The following is a 17,670-nucleotide window of genomic DNA, read 5'->3' as shown; positions in this document are numbered from 1 at the left end:
TTCCACTCCTTGCTGTCGCATTTAGTCTCTGGTGTATATCGGCTGAGCAAGATCTCGTCCATGTCACAATGTGCTCCAGGAAACCCTCTGTCGAGTATCACAGGAGATGCATGAAACTCTTCCCCATCTATGTAGCCTTTTGCTCCTCTGTGAGCATCTTTGGCACCCTGGCTGCACACACCTTCTGGTATTGAAGGTGCTGTACCATGGCTAATGCCGAGTTCGGTTGCAATCTGGTTCAGACTAATCGCCCGACACTCCCCTATGAGGTCATCAATGGTAGAAATGGACTCATCCGTAATGGCACATTTAGGGTGCCCACTATGCACTGCATCAGACACTGTTGTGTGTCCTGCTCGAAACCGACCTGCCTACTCATACACATGTGTTCGGGACATACACTCACCACCATACACTGCAGTCATACGCTCGTAAATGTTCCCTGGTGTGTTGCCTTCTTCCGTCAAAAACTGTATCACGGATCGCTGAACCTCCTTTGTGGCACCTGACACTGTGAACACCATGACTCACCTCACTGAATGATGGACTGGCGCCTTGGAGGCAAATTGCACATACACAACCTCCCTTCCCTGCCAGTGCTGCCACCTAGCGACACAGTCTGGAACTCGTCTCGCAGACATGTGACGTACCCCAGCCTGGCCTACATATCCCATAAGTTTCATTGCTCTGTCACTTTATTTCACTTTTTCACGGCATTAATCTGGTTATTTATTGACCATACCAAATAATTGTGCAACGCGGAAAATTGAAACTTCACATAGTTAATAATGAGGATATGTGTATTAAACACTAGTATAAACAATGTACATTTGTTATTGATACTTCTTTCACACACATGATGTTTTCGCACATACACATGACTATGTCAAAAGCAAGAAATTAACAACATAATACTGCAGTAAAATTACAAGACAACGGGACTGGAAGAACATTTTAAAAATGATGCAGGATCATGTTTTTAAGTATGCATTACATTAATAACAACTTCATGTAAGACAATCAATATTTTATTTATTGTAGTTACTTTCCAAGCTTAGAATTTGGATATCATAAATATTTTTGTCAATTTTTTCCTTTCTTTTTTAATAGAGTACTGTGAGTGTTGAGAGGTGCATCCAAGACCTTAGAGACCTGATGCAAGCGTTGCCAGCGTATGCTGAACATTTCCTCTCAATGATCTGCAACATCTTACAAAATTACCGTGAGACCTGCCAGGCAGCTTACAGGGGCATCGTTCAGCCAGATTCCGAAGACAAGCGCATCATCAGCGCCATGTGGGCGAAGGATGAAGACATCAGCAGGTTTCTCAAGTACGTAGGATGATAGAAAAGTTACGTGAAAATTATGCTGAACCAGAGATTGAACCTGGCTCTTTGACATAACTCTATACCACAGAGCTACCAAGACAACATTGAACTTACCATCAACGTTTTGCAATTTAACATAAGGCTAGTTTCTGCAATGCTGCTCATGCAAAGAGACTATTGCTTTGTCACTGTGTTGGTACAGTTAAGTTCAAAGTTAAAAAGGCAAAGTGCCATGAAGGAACATATAAGGGGGATATGGAGGTAGGGCCTCGCACATTCTCGATCTGCCATTTTTGAGGCCTCACTGATGGCTTACCGCGCTTTCCAGAATCCACCGGTGGGCGTGCTGGTGCACCAATGATGCACGTTTCGGCTTTCCGTATTTCACCGGGGTGCACCAAAGCTTTCACCAGGTTAAACTATGATGTCATCAATTTACACCAGCCTCAAGAGCTGTTGCGGCTGGTGAATCAAAATGGCGTCGTCTGCACAGAAACTTCTTCCGATTCGTGATATGCGTTCTGTAGACAATAGTACGGAATACTGCTCCTTCACTTCCACGCAAAGTGAAATAAAGTATGCCGATGCATCAAAACATGCGTCAATCTTCTGCTGCAACATGCAGGAAAGCATCATTTGCAAAATTCAATATCATTGCACAAGAATACCACTTAAATTCTTACTGCACATGGAAAATAAGAAGATGTTAAGTTAAAATATATAATATTTATGAAATATCTTCTGTGATTTAGTCACAATCAGTGATATTTTCCCTAATAAACATGAATATGCGCCTGCATTCTGAATCTAGCTTTCACTTGCTGCATCATGAAGTTTTCCGTATTTCACTGAAATTGATGTCATTTTTGGTGCACCAGTCTGATGCATGCTGGTGAAATCTGAAAAGCGCTGTTAGTGGTATCATTATTACCTTGTAATCAAGGAGTCCCAGGTTCGATACCCAATAGAGACACATAGTGGTTTGGATTCCACTGTAAACTGTAGCTCCAGTCCCAATTAGTTTTTCTGTGCATGAAGTGGGCTTGAAACAAAAACCCATGAAAAACTCTTTGCTATTTTTGAAGCTGATATGATCAGCATCACACTCCATCCACCTTTATCCCCAGGATTGCCTCAGGTACCCATTTATTTGATGCTGGGTAAACTCCAGCCCTGCTTTATGCAGGGAAAAGGGTGGGAAAATTCCGACCTTAGATTACCACCCTGGGAATCAATTCCAAGCCTCCCACATGGGAGTCAGACTTGGTACTGACTAGACCACCATGACTCGGAAGTTCAAAGGTTCATACATCCAACCACGTTCATACATTTTGTTTTGTGCAATTGAAGGTTTAGAATTCAAACATAGACTGTCAATGTGATAAGAAGAAAGGAAGAGGATAATAAAAAGAAATACAAAAAATTAGTGTGTGACCAGCTTAACATCTGACTCAGCAAGTTATTCATCCAATGATGACTGTTTTGTCAAAGCCACCACAGGCTGACTGGGCCCAGAAATTTTGTAAAATTACTGGATTGAGAATTTTTTTCAAAAGACTGTGGCACACAGGGGTTTGTATCTCACTTTAAAACTGTAGGTCCAGTCCAAATTCCCCTATCTGTGCATAAAAGTGGACTTAAAACTTAATATTTAAGCACAATTGTACTTCACCTTATCACTGTCACAAAAGTGTATGTCAGTACTTTATCAATGCCAGCAAATTTTTCATATTTGTCCATCCTAAGTAAGGTACAGCATTCTATTGCAGATCGCTACCAAACTGGAGCAACCTCCAAGCAGAGAAAGTCCAGCATTTATCTGGGCAAGATGAAGGTGTGGAGGAGGAGGAGAGTCCGGAAGAGGTTCGGCAGCGGAATGTACGGGAAGCTGAAATCCTCGCAGGCAACCTTGGAGACAGCGAGATCAGCATTCATGAAATCTTATCGGATGTCGGTCAACTCAGAGGTCTTGCACAGCTTCAAGAAAGTATGGTGCGTTACCCATACATGGACACGATTAAAACCTATCTCTAAAGCGCTATTGTTATTGGTACCTATGCTGTTGTTAATTGATGTTTATGCGGACACTTGCCTATACTAGAAATTTGTTTATCTGAAACATTTTTTTGTAAATTTTAAAAATTTGAAAAGAATATATTGTTGTGCGAGAACGAGAGGAACTCCAAAAATGGAGTTTTAGGTTTTGTGTAAATAAACTCTCAAGAACTCTATTTGAAGTCAAATTGACATATTTACCCTTCTAATCCTTAGCAGGTGGAGTCCTGTATTTCAAATTTACCAACTCCTTTTAAGAGTCAGACGTATTCCTAAGAATACATTATTTCATCTCTCCTGCTGGTTCTCACAGGACGATATATATAGGATGAATCTGTTATTTCCATGTCAATGTTACGTCAGAAGAAAACTCGCAGCACAAGTTGAGAATGATACAGTAAAACCTCATTAATGCGGACCCTGATAAGCTAGACTTTGCTTAATCCGGACAGGCAAAAGGGGGAAACAAAGCAGAAAGCAAGGTTTGAAATATGTGTAGAAGTCAACAAGAGAACTTCCCAAAGAAAAGGCAGTCAACCACTGATGAAATTCTGTTTCCCGCAGACTTTGTACTGTACTGTATAGTGTATTTAGGCCTATGTCCTTTAAATACACCATAATAAACTTGTTTTGTTTGCTATAAACGGAGTTTTAATGCACTTTCTACTATTCTTTTAGGTTATTTCAGTTAATCTGGATTTTCGTTAAACCGGTCAACTTATCCCCTCATTAGTTCAGGTTAACGAGGTTTTACTGTATTCTGCACCTATGTTGTGCTTCGGATCTCCCTGGTGGTGTGGTTGTAACGCCGTTGCCTTGTAGTTAAGGAGTCCTGAGTTTGATCCCCATTGGAAGCTCATAGTGGCACAGATCCCACTCTGAACTGTAGGTACAGTCCCAATTAGCCTATCTGTGCATAAAATGAACTTAAAACTGAAATATGTGGTGCTCAATGATCAGGGTACCAGGAAGGAGGGGGAGTGCATCGAAAATTTCAAATGATAAGGGGGAACGAGTGAGATCTAATTTGATAGGTCTCTAATCCCAAACAACTTTTGTGGGAATCTAAATTTCTACTTTTATGTTGTTTGGTTTGTGGGCTTTCAGTAAGCATCCAAAAACTTCCATGCTCACATAGGCAATTATTAAAACATAAGAAGAAACCTTAATAATCTTACACACCATCATCACATGAAAATGCACACAGCAAATCCAATAATACCTATAAAAATTTGTGTGTCCCCTTCCCCCTCCACCTCAAAAATTTTAAATGAGAAATGGGGTTAAATGACACTGTTGGATAGGTGCCTTAATTCAAGCAGTTTTCGTGCTGTGTCCGTGACGTACACCTCAAAACAGATTTCTTCACATAATTAAATTATTCCAACTATGTAAATGCATGCAATTGAAGAAGGTTATCCATTTACAGATATTTTGTGTGTGTGTGTGTTCCAATGTATGAAAGTATTTTTTTTTCACCACTGTTCTAGCACTTTCCTATCACTTTCGTGAATTTTTATTTACCATAAATATTAGGGCTGAGCCGATACCACCTTGAACTGATACTGATGCTGATACTCTTACCGATTCCCACTGATACCGATACTTGAAAATTGCAATACAGTAGACTCACAATTATCCGAGCTAATTGGGACCGAGATTACCTTGGATACAGAAAATCTCGGATAATACGGAGATAATCTGCTAATAGGTTGTAAATGACGAAACAATACTTAAAACTGTATAGCAATTATTTATTACTAGTACAACATAAATGAGAAGATTACTTTTCCCGTTTAGAATAGGCCTACACAGACTTAAACACCACTGTAACAATCGGATACACCGACAATGTAACAAACAAGTGCAGTGCGGACTGTGACTTGACTCCATAAACAAACAGGGGGCTGCGTTATGAAGCACGATGTTTTCCAACCACTCCCTCGGTTAACCCGGAGCCTCGGTTAATCGGCACTCGGTTAATCGCAAGTCTACTGTAATTAAAATTTGTTCAAGATATTTATCAATATTGGTGTGTATAATATTGGTTTGTAAATATTCTTCTCCAATTATATGCATTAATTTACCAAATTTTTTCCTTTATAATATTCAAGAATTACATAAAGATATTAAAACAGATGTTATATAGCCACGAAATACTATTTTTGGTTCAAAGTTGAAGCAAAATGAAAAAAAAAATATCTAATTTTCATGATTTCCAGGATAATTAGATTCAGCAAATGCTTCACGCGACATTTTTGCGGATCCCATGGAAGACCAAAATTCCGGAAAAGTATCGGCTGGTATTGGTAGATGAATTCCAACCGATACTTTCAGATACCGATACATCAACATGGGTATGGGTTCAGCCCTAATAAATATGTGTCGAGTAATACTGCTGTTAAATATGCTTACATTTCGTCAATTCACGAATGCTCTTTGTGTTTCAGGAGTGGTTTGCGTCCTCGATCATGTCATTTGCCACCAGCCTCCCTCGGCTTTCCCCTTCCTCCCCCAGCGTACAGATGAGCTCTGAAGGGGTTCCAGCCATGCCAGACTCTGCAGTGGAAGCCTTGGTTCAACTCGGCAGGGAATTTGAAGATTTGGCTGATACGTGTCTGTTGGTGCTTCATCTGGAGGTAAGAGAAGATGCACTTTTATCTTTCAAACAGCTGTCAAATAAATAGAGAATGTCTTCTGAGTTGGTGACGGAATCATGTCATGCGAAAAACACTTGGAAGGTAGATGCCCTGGATTTCATGTAATGTTCTTACCATTATAGACAAAAGCACACTACACCAAGGTTCCAGGTTTGAATCCCAACCAGGGCATGCATGTTCTTTGCGAGCGTCCCTTCATCAGTTTTGTTAAATCCTCACTATGGGCATACATATTTAGTTTTTGATGGAAACATGAGATATGAGATAACATGTTGTAATGTTCATTTTTCATGTTTTTGAAAGGTGTGAGGTGCATTTTCCTGCCATGTTTTGTCATGAAATGAACTGCAAAATGTGAAATATACTCATATAAACATGAAATTTGGAGTTTATTTAAAGACACAACACTTTCTGAAGTGATTATCCTATGAGTTATGCAAATTACAGAAAATTGATTAATTTTGCTGTAAATATTTGAGAAGCAAAAATGGACTCCTTTACACAGTAAAAAACTTGATATTCTGATACCTACTTTAGAAGGAAAATCTTCATTTTATGTAATAAGTGTAGTTTTTAAATCAAATTTTCGATTATATTCACTATTTTAACACAGAAATGTCATTTTTATATACCTCTTTCGATTCTGAAATATGCCTAGTTCTTTTACCGATATCTTGATCTTTTATTCGCCATAAATATGTGGCTGTAATCATCACAATTAGCTAAAAGTTTCAGAAAAGGTACACTAAATAACAAAAATCAATTAAAAATGAAACAAAAGCCCACTTCAAAATGAGGGATGAATTCAATTTACATAGCTATAAATGCTACACAAATATGTGGAGGCTATGTTTGACTCATGCTGCAACACTTTGCCCATAATGCTAACTTTACATCAGTCATGATATGAGACTCTGCATCACACACGAGGTTTGGATGAAAGTGCACACAATGAATTTTGCATGTTACACTTATTCAAAATGCACTGTAAATTGTGAAGGTATAACACACACAACATGTAGAATGATACATTTATTAAGGAAGGTACAGAACGCCAACACATTGAGGGGATAGGTTTTCCCACGTTTGTAAGCAGTACCACCGCTAGCACCACCTGGTGGACGTCATAGCTGCAGCTCTAATGCACCCAGAAAGTCGGGCCCTTTACAGGGAACTGTTAGTTTTGGGGGGGAAAAGGCATGAACTCACGGTAACCATCAGAATTTATTAGGCCTATAAATTTACAGTCTACTACACCCCGTCCTACAGCCTAACAGAGCTCTGCACCTTATTGTGGGGATTAAGCTGTGAGTGCCACTCGTGCACTATCAATTACTATCTCGTTTAAGCCCTAGCTATAAGGGTATATGACCTAAAGAAAAGTTATGATTTTGGACCTCCACGATGTAGCATCGTCACCATGTAATCAAGGTATCCCTGGTGGAGGCACATAGTTGTTCGGATCCCACTTTAAACTATAGGTCCAGTCCCAATTAGCCTTACTGTGCATAAAGTGGGCTTAAAACATGAACTTAATCAATCAAAAGTTATGATTTTGAGGTGTACCTTTTGGTAAGGCACCCATAAGTCAATCTCACTTCCATGCAGTACACCCTCGTAACTGCTTCATGCAGACCAACGTAGCTCTCGCACCTGGACTACGGCCAGGATAATCCTTTGTGGGATTGTGATGTCACCCTCAGTTCTTGTTAACGAATGAATGAATTAGTTTTAAAAAATGAGTAATGAAGTTTTTAACAGACATCTTTTATTTTCTTGTTAGGGACCCGTCATCAAATTTATTTTAGTTAAGGACCAGGCCTTATCCGCGTAATTTGTGTAGAGTAAAAATAGCCTATGTACCTATACTATATCAAATCAAGTGCATCAATTTTCCACTCACTTCACATTGTGTGATGCATCCATATCAAATGCAATTATACAGAGTGTAACAAAAGTCCGGGAACACATTATTGTACCCAAACGAGTAGCATTACAAAGTAACAAAGTACATCATTTGAAAAAGTAAAGTTGTAAGTTTTTTCTCATTGCAGGTGTTACGTGTAGTTCCATGTATCGTCGCTAGGTGGTGTCATAATCAAGATGGCGCTTTCTCGAGCTGGTCTTGGTCTTTAGGATATAACTTTTGCACTAACTGTAGTTTGTACGGTTTCATGTTTAATTTTTTACGCAAAACACGCCACACAGTCATTGTTGACATTTCCAACTCATGTGAAGCTCTGCGTATAGATTTTCTCAGACTCCTTGTGAAAGCTTCTCTCACTCGCTCAATGTCATTTTCACTCACACCTGGCCGATCACTTCTCTTCTTGACACACAAACACCCAGTTTCAACAAACTTTACGTGCCAATTGTAGATTGCCTTCCTGGTTGGTGCTGCTTTCCCGTACTTCATCCTAAATTTTCGTTGAACATCCGTTGCACTCTTTGTTTTGTCAAATTCTAGCACGCAGAAAGCCTTCTCAGTTCCAGAAAGTGCCATCTTGATTATGACACCACCTAGCGACGATATATGGAACTACACATAACGCCTGCAATGAGAAAAACTTACAACTTTACTCTTTGAAATGATGTACTTTGTCTCTTTGCAATGCTACTCGTTTGGCTACAATAATTTTTTTAAAGTGTTCTCGGACTTTTGTTACATGCTGTATAGGTGTGAGCCAATGCCTTTAAACAATTACGAATACCGATTGCTATACTCATACCTTTCCCATTGATGCCGATACCAATGTTCCAGGCCGACCTCCATGGTAGAGTGGTTAGTACAGTGTGCCACAACTTCAGTGGCCCTAGGTTTGAATCCTGGCCTGGACAAGAGTGTACTTTGTGAATGCCCCTATATCAGTTTCATCATATCATCACTCATCCTCATTTTCGCGATAGCCAAAAGTGTGGCAGAAAAGCGAAGTAAAACTAAATCTAAAAATCAAACCAATGCTTGAAAATTGTTACAATTAAAAGTTTAAAAGTTATTCAAAATATTTATTAAAATTAGTTGGTAACCATTCCACTCAAATCATAAGCATCAATTTACCACAGTCTTACTTCAAAATATTCGAGAATGACATCAGAATATTAAAAAAATAAACCTTATGTAATTACAAAATGCAGTCTTTCCACACAATATTGGTGAAAACTAATTGAAAAATTCAAATTTTGCGTAATTTCCAGAATAATTATACTGATCGCAACTCCAACTGGCGATTGACTTTGATGGCTATTTCTGGTGCTTTATTTCCCCAAATCATTTTCATGGGCGTGTGGTCCAATGGGTGTCAACAAACTCAGTTGCGAAGTATAACCTGAAGGGATCACATTGCTCTCCCGAAGCAACGTTGCCAAGCGTAATTTTGTTTTTGCCAGTTGTCTTTATATGACTGTGTATACGCCTGCATTCCGACCTGTGGGGAAACTTCATTGTTCAGGAACCCATGTGCAGTTGTACCATCAACCCCCGCTGATTTCTGCAGCTGACAATACCGTTGCCCGAGAAGACTTTTTCTCGCCTTACGGTACATTAGGCAACATGTGGTGGACTCGACGCTCATTTGTTTCACCCAGCGAACAACGTTCAGTACCTTGTGACTCAAAAATGCCCGAAAATTCATCTGATCGCTGATTCGCTGTTTCCCTGCTGCCAGTTGGAGTTGCGTTCAGTATAGACTCTGCAAAAATGGCAGGTGTTACTTTCCGATACCGATAAATTGGCATCAGCTCAGTTCTACAGTTACATAACAATTTTATTATTTTATATAATCCACGTAATTACTCCATTATTGTTCTTGTCCATTACAGGTACGGGTTCACTGTTTCCACTACCTGCTCCCGAGAGGGAACCACAACAGATTTTCCCCAGGCGGAGACACTCAGGAACCTGACCCGAAGGTGATAGAGCTCAGTCGAGATTTGATAAGCATAGATGAAGCCATGAACTCAAGTCTGCAGCCTAGGAAATCTAAGGTAAGTTTTTAAATTTCTCCTCATGGTCAAGCTTCTTACTTAAACCAAAAAATAGTGCTTGCTGATTTGGTTCTTCTTTAAGGTGTAGTTGTAGCATTGATTTGTATTGGGATATAGTTTGGACTGAAACTTTGAAACATGATACAACCTTGTCAACTGAGCCCTACATTGTCCTCATTAAGTTCCACATCAACTGTGTTAATTATTATTCACTATATAATTGTAACCCATGTAATTATTTTCCTGTAGTTTACGGTTATTACAAGCATAAGAAAACCATTTTTTGTTGTGACGTTTCAGGAGAACACACGCTCCCTTCATCAGACATTTATTTTCATTTTTACTAAAGATACAGTTCTAACAATGGTTAGCAATTTTTTAAACAAAAAGAATCCGTTATATATGTTGTCAATGTTACATTGTTGTAATATAGCAACTTAACTGTGAAAAGAAGCAGTCTGTTTTTAAAAAATTTTGATCACATTATTTGTTTATTTAAAATTATGAATCCCAAATATCATCAGGTAATTCAAAGTCATCATTGTTTTCATAAAGTCTCTTGATGTTTTCTGTTACATTAAATTTTAAAGATGGTGGCTTACTCCATTTGTGAAAAAGAAAACTCCATACTGGATCTATGTTACCATTTTCATTATTTAATTTATTCCAGTGTTCTTCTGCAATGAACGAAGCTTCCCAGACATTCAACTCTATGTTTCCCGTCCATCTTTTTAAAACCCTTCTCTTTTTAATCAAATGCTTCTCTTCGATGATGTGAGCTGACAAACCTGTTCTTGGGTTTAGATTTATAATGTCCAAATCTTGTTCGTGCCATCTTATTGCCATTTTCCTTGCTGTTTGTCCTACATAATCCTTTGAACATGAACAACTTATATTATATATTCCTGTGGTTTCCACATCTGGTAGAGAGTTTCTCATTTTGAATTCATTAAATGTACATTCCAAACTTCTTGGTGATCTAAAAACAATTTTGAAATTAAATCTTCTAAAAATTTTTGCAATTTTATGTGAGAATCCCTTGTGGAATGGAATGCACACAAATTTCTTTTCAACAGATTTTTCATCTTTGTCTGTATTTCTCTTTTCCTTTAGTTTTCTTGCGACTTGTTTTTTGATTTGGTTTATTCTGTTAGTGTGAAAGCCATTTTCTTGCCATAAAATCATAATATGTGGCAAATGTGAGAGTATTTGTTTTGTTGAGAACCACATATTAATGCTTCCTTGAAGGCATGATGACAACACCGTTGCCTTGTAATAAAGGGGTCCAGGGTTCAATATCCGTTAAGAGGCTTTGAATCCCACTTCAAACTGTAGGTCAAGTCGCGATTATCTTATATGTCCAAAAAGCGAAGTTAAAACAAACTAACAAAGAATTAACTGTCTTGAAACTGTTTCCGCAAATCATGCAACCCCACAACACTTTTTTTAGGGGTAAGTCAATACTTATACCAATTATGATTTTGTTAACCAATTCCCACCAAATACAGATGCTTGAAACTTGTAATATTTGAAGTTGTTCAAAATTTTGATTAGTATTAGTGTGTAAGTATTTCACTCAGATTATGTGCATCAATTTACCCAGCATTTTGTTTAAAATAGTCAAGAATTGCATCGGAATATTAAAATACATGTTGTATAGTCACAAAAACCAGTTTCCACACACAAAAACTCATGCAAAATAAGAAGAAACTTCAAATTTTGCATAATTTCCAGAATAACTGGACTCCATCAAAGTGCCGTCTAGCATTTTTTCAGGTCCTGTGAAAGACCAAAACTCCAGAAAAGTATCAGCTGGTATTGGTTCATCCCATTTTTTTTATTTTCATCAGTCCAGCTCTTTTTGATCTGACTATGCAAACAAAACGTTTGTGAAATGTTACCTGTTAATCTGATGTTTTGTTTATAAATATATATAGTATTGAATATGAATGTATTTTCCAGCACAAGGCATAAAACAGTTTTCTGAGTCATTTATCTTGATAAGCAAGGGATTGGAATGTAGTGCATCCTAATATAAGTCATGACTTGATTGAGAAATGGAAACAATGTCTGCACAGGATATAAGTCCAGTTACTTCTGACAATTGATTTCTTGATTAATTAACTTCTATTTATACACTCAAACAACTAACTTTATACACAGAAATTTAAGCAAAAAATGCCCGCTTAAACTGCTCAATCCAGGATTTTTTTTCTTTAAATTTTTATGTACTCCATCTCTGTGTGGGTGTCTAAACATAAGGTACTTTATCCAAGTTTCATTCGTTTTCTTTTCAGTATATTTTCGAAGGCCTTGGCCATCTCATAGCCAAAATCCTGATAAGTTCAGCTCAGTATATAGAAAGGGTCAACGAACATGGGATACAGAAGATGTGCAGAAACATCTTTGCCCTGCAGCAGACACTTACGAACATTACGATGGCAAGAGAAGTAGCGTTGGATCATGCTCGACATTACTTTGAGCTCTTCTACTTATCAAGCGAGGTATGTGTACTTATGGATGGGATGTTTTCAAGTGTACATTTTACACTTTTCAAATGTTCAGTGCTGTTAATAAAATACGTATTGTAGAGCATTAAGGTAGATTTTTCTTTCAAAGACCGCACTTTTGTGGGGAATTAAACACTTCCATCCTTCCTCCCAACAAGCATAATTAGAAAATCAAGAAGGAATAAAAGGAATTGCATTTATATGAAGGTGAAATGTCAAAATTTTACTTCCTGTGAAAATCCTTGCGTTCCACCCAGAATAAATCAAACGTCAACCATCTACAACAAACCATTCTCGGTGATCTTTTCCGTATGTATCCTCGTATTTGAAAAGCCAGTACTTTCAGCAACCAACACCACCCATATTGCATTGAAATTTAAGTCATACCTCCGCATGCACAAAAATAGGAGACAGAAATGAAATATCAAGAGTTGTTGCAGAGAAATGATTAGTACGAGGGTCCTACTAAAAGTAATAAGCAATAATTTTTCATGAACGAGAGTTTTGGTTTTATTAAAGGAAAACACACTAGATCGTAATCTATAGACTTTTATTTTCTTTTCAACAAAGTGTCCATTTCTTTGCATGCATTTTCCCCATCTTTCTGGAAGCTTGAAAATACCCTTACGGTACAACTCCATTCTAGCTGCTCGCAGACACTGACACACTACTTTCTGTATGTCCTCCATCTTCTGGTAGCGTTGGCCTCATAACTGTTCTTTCATAAAACCAAACAGATGATAGTCAGAGTATGCAATGTCGGGACTGTAGGGAGAGTGAGTCAAATTTCCTCTCTGGTGAACAGCAGAGTGCGAGGATGCATTATCTTGTTGAAGGATGATTTTCTTTCCAGGACGTTTATTCCGCAATGCCTGAGGAAGCTTGTGAAGTGTTTGGATATAACAGCGAGCATTTATGGTTACCCTAGGTTCAAGAAATTCAACCAGAATGCACCCCTCTGCATCCCAGGAGACGGTGCCCGTAACTTTGCCACCTGTAATGGAATACGAAACAAGTTACGCTGATCTTTGATGGATGTGTCTCCATCTTTAAAATGTGTTACCCATCTTCAAACACTGCCAGCACCCATGCATACATCTTCATATGCACGCTGAAGTCTATTGTGAATTTCACCAGCAGGAATTCCCTCTTTAACGAGGAATTCAATTACAGCACATTGTCGAAACTAAACATCACTGTTAGTCATTTTTAAACAACTGCTTGCACTCATGCGATCGAAGTTAATGACGTCACACACCCTCAACACGTTCAGTAAAGCCTATATTTTGCGATTATTTACTTCGTTTGCATGTATTGATGGAATTTGATTTTTTTTCTTAAATTCTTGCTCATTACTAGGGAGCGGAAGTTGATGACCTAAAAAATATAGGTATATGACCTATAGAATGTCCTAAAAAATGAAAAAAAATGACGTAAAAATAACCATTAAATTTGTTAGTTTCAGGTTAAAAATTGAAATGAATAGGAAATGCAATATTACTTTTTCAAAAAGGCACCATATGATACCACATGCACATTCCATTAAAGTATGCAACGAGAATTTCCAATACATACAACCGAATCATTTTTAAAGAATTTAACGAAAAAGTCGTATGCACTGAATTAATTGGTGTAAAATGCATTAATTTCCTCTCATCTTTGCCTTGTTATGTAGTGTGGTGTGTTTCTGTGGTACTGTAAAGAAAAATAAATTATCCACATAAGACAATTTTTGTATAGAAATTTAACAAATTGTATAAAAAATAGGGAAACCAAAATCAGGGAAGCATCCGGGAAAGGGTTCATAGACACGCCCCCCACCCCCACCCAGGAAAAGTATGTCGGAAAGGTAATTTTTAACATCAGAAACACCTGGTGGTTTCCCCCGACACAGCAAAGTATGTCACCAGTTCAGCATTTCTTTTCCTCGTAAATTACAATCCTGGGAGATATATATATAAGCCTATGTTCACCTTGGTGAAAAGACTCAAGAATATTACCAAAATGAAAGAAGTGACAAAATATGACGAAACAATACACCGAATATTGCGAAAAATGCCGATAATCCGGGAAAATGACATAAATCCTGAAAATTGGCAAAAAATGAAAAAAAATCACTTTAAAATAACCTTTTTTGGGTTCTAGACGAAGTGTAATATTGTGTATATTTAATGGGCATTGTGTCCAAGATGTTAGAAAGAAGATGACATTTCATCAACTTACGCTCTCTACTCATTACTTTTAGTATGCTCCTCGTATCTTAGGGTTACATTCTGCTGGTCACAGAAGGGATGCAACTACTATTTGTGATGATTCAAACATTGTAGAACTTCTATTTTATTGCAGAAAGTGGAAACGCCAAAAATTAAGACTGTCGTGGACCTGTTGCCTAGGCCTGCAAAGTTGTTTATGAAATCCTCTTGTTTGAGAAACAGCCATGTTGTTCCAAATTCTTATTAACTGCAGTGCCATAGGCCAACAAGGCTTTGGCACCTGGAACCACAGTCAGTATATTCCTCCGTGAGGTTTTGTGTTGTCCATACGTATTTGTTATTGTCTTAATCAACATTCATCCTCATCTTCGTGATTAACCAAAAATACAGAAAATCGAAGTAAAATAAAGCAAGTCAATCAATCGATCATTCTAATACAGGTCCAGCGTCATCAAAGCGAAGCAAGATCATTGCTCTCGTAGCACCAGGGCAATTTTTTGGGTCGAAAGAAAAGGGAAGGAACGGATGTATTGATGCCAAAATTCAATATACCTATTTCTGTGATTGATTAAAAAATTGGCTGCCAGGTTTGTTATCATGTACTGTACCTTTCATGATTTGCTTCGTTTAGGAACAAAAATGAGTGAATCTTAACTTTTTTTTTTTTCTCGTTTCCAGGAAATATTGAGCATTGTCCTGGAGAAAGGGCCACAATTTTCAGAACTGGAGTACATGAATGCTTTCCAGTTGTTAAATCGAAGCCAATCCGATCCAGACCATGGCGCTATTAACATGCATTTGCAGAGGCTTTCAGAAATATTAGGGGAAGTGGGAGTGACAGTGTGACCGGTTTAATAGTGTTGTTAAAGAGCAGTCAAAAAATGCCTTTTGGTTCGATGGAAAAAGCTGGATTGTATGTTTGTAGATCCATTGTTGCAGCTGTAATATTGTATCTTTTGATATTCTAATGTTTGCTGCAGGGCTGAAATTTTTTTATAATTATATTTGCACTAAGAGTTGAATTCTGTTATAAGAATAAGTATTGTAAATAGTTATTTGTGTATGGACAGTGAGTCAGTGCAAGGCTGCTTTAATTGACTTTTTTTTATATTGGTGAAATGTATGAATTTTGCAGTGACAGTATGCCAGTATATGAATGCTTCTCAGATGTTTGTTGAGGCAGTAACTGCCCTTTTCCTATATCTTGCAGTGATCAGAAAGAAATAGGATTATTAATGGGAGACGTTTTTATAGGTACATTCTCAATCTCTCTATGTCATTTCAGCTTCCTTATGATGTGGGTGATCACTGTGAAATCTAGAAAGAAAATGTTTAAAAATTGCTAGGATATGCCTTTCTTCATTAGTAATATGTTGTGCATTAATGCTGTAAGAATAGCGAAAATGGATAGAAGTTGGGGGTAGATTTTCAGACGGCATCCTTAAGAATTAAAATTTCAGAGCTATACCAGTGAGGCTTGACGAGAAAGAAAGTAATTATTGTTTTTATTTATGTTTCTTTGTATTTATTTATTCAAAAGTCCCAGTGCTCCACTCAGTAGGATGTCTCACTACCACTTGGGAGACCCCGGTTCGATTGTCAGGGTTGGTGATTTCAGATGGGAATTTACCAGGCAATGCTCCTGCATGGAGCAGTCCTCCAATACTGTGCATTTGTTTTGACTCTCCTGGCGGAGAGTGCGTGTCTGCAGAACGGCAAGGATGCCGGCATTTTTGACCTGTGACGTTATATTTACACACATATCTTTAGCATGCAGAAAATTGTATTTACATTGCATTGCAAGTACTTACCTGTTTTGATTGATTGAATCGGTGTTTAAAGTCCACTTTATGCACAGTAAGGCTAATCCAGACTGGACCTACAGTTTAAAGTGTTATCCGAACCACTATGTGCTTCCACCAGGTATCGAACCCGGGCCCCCTTGATTACAAGGTGACGACGCTACCACTGCACCATCTGGGAGGCAATACTAACCTGTGTTATAAGAGTTGTCCAAAGGGATGGCCAACTGGTTTCACACATTCTCGGCATATTTTGATTGACACGCAATAGTTCCTCTTCCATAATTCTTGTAAGTTCTGTTCTTATATTGTCTTTCAGTTCATCTGTAGTGTGGGGATTGTTTCTATAGACTATTTTTAGGGGTCCCAACAAATAATAAATTGCCTACAAACGTCTCGACAAGATTCGGTTTTTACTTAAGTGTCACACATAAAATTCTTTGTTGTAACGTGAATTTTTCAGCCACTTATTTTAGTGGTCACACAATTGCAACCTTATTAAACATACACACACTGGGATTACCAGGGATGCCCACTGCGCCATCAAAATTTTTTGGGGGGGGATTTTTCCCTTCAATTATAAAATACAACATTTATATATTTTTCCAAAATATATGTAAAAATTTTACACCTTAAATGCACCATATTTAATCCATTAGATGAAGAAAATAAAGTGTTTAAGGGTGTTATCGAAGGGGGGGGGGGGGGCAGTATCAAACTCTGGGTCTTAGATTATGGTGGGTATTTTAGTTAGAAGGAGATTGAGCATTACATTGAGGAGTATCCATTTTTTGGTTGTTGCTATTGTCTTAGACTGTTGTGAAATTCTTGTGTGGAGAATATTAATTATTTTTTTTTGGAGGAGGCAATATCCACTCGTCAATATCATCAGTAAGTCTAAAATTGGCTTGGAAATTATGGTGGTAGGATTGAGTATTAAATTTAAAGTGGGAGATAGGAAGCTTTTGAGAAAGTGTTAAATCTTAGGTTGTCAAGGAATTTCTGTAGTGGAGAGAGAGCTCGAATATGAAATTTTGAAACTGTATTTAGAGATGTTTAGACCCCGAATGTGCCAAAAGAGAAGCTGGAAAAGACTAATTATTTATCTCAGGATCCTA

The 17,670-nt window shown here is 37.9% G+C and overlaps 1 protein-coding gene across 1 annotated transcript in view; it reads left to right on the top strand.

Annotated features, from left to right (window-relative positions):
* Positions 1 to 17,251, top strand: part of Sec8 (exocyst complex component secretory 8) — a 48,333-nt gene extending 31,082 nt beyond the window's left edge. The window contains exons 12-17 of the mRNA XM_083143248.1: positions 1,111 to 1,331; positions 3,098 to 3,320; positions 5,834 to 6,022; positions 9,863 to 10,027; positions 12,325 to 12,531; positions 15,429 to 17,251. Coding sequence (XP_082999374.1) covers positions 1,111 to 1,331; positions 3,098 to 3,320; positions 5,834 to 6,022; positions 9,863 to 10,027; positions 12,325 to 12,531; positions 15,429 to 15,596 — 1,173 coding nt within the window. The 3' untranslated portion in view covers positions 15,597 to 17,251. The remainder of the gene's footprint in view (positions 1 to 1,110; positions 1,332 to 3,097; positions 3,321 to 5,833; positions 6,023 to 9,862; positions 10,028 to 12,324; positions 12,532 to 15,428) is intronic.
* The last annotated feature ends 419 nt before the right edge of the window (positions 17,252 to 17,670 follow it).

This window comes from Lepisma saccharinum, chromosome 21, assembly GCF_977018435.1.
Source record: "Lepisma saccharinum chromosome 21, izLepSacc3.1, whole genome shotgun sequence".
Taxonomy (NCBI): domain Eukaryota; kingdom Metazoa; phylum Arthropoda; class Insecta; order Zygentoma; family Lepismatidae; genus Lepisma; species Lepisma saccharinum.
This window is presented reverse-complemented; position numbering and strand designations above follow the sequence as displayed.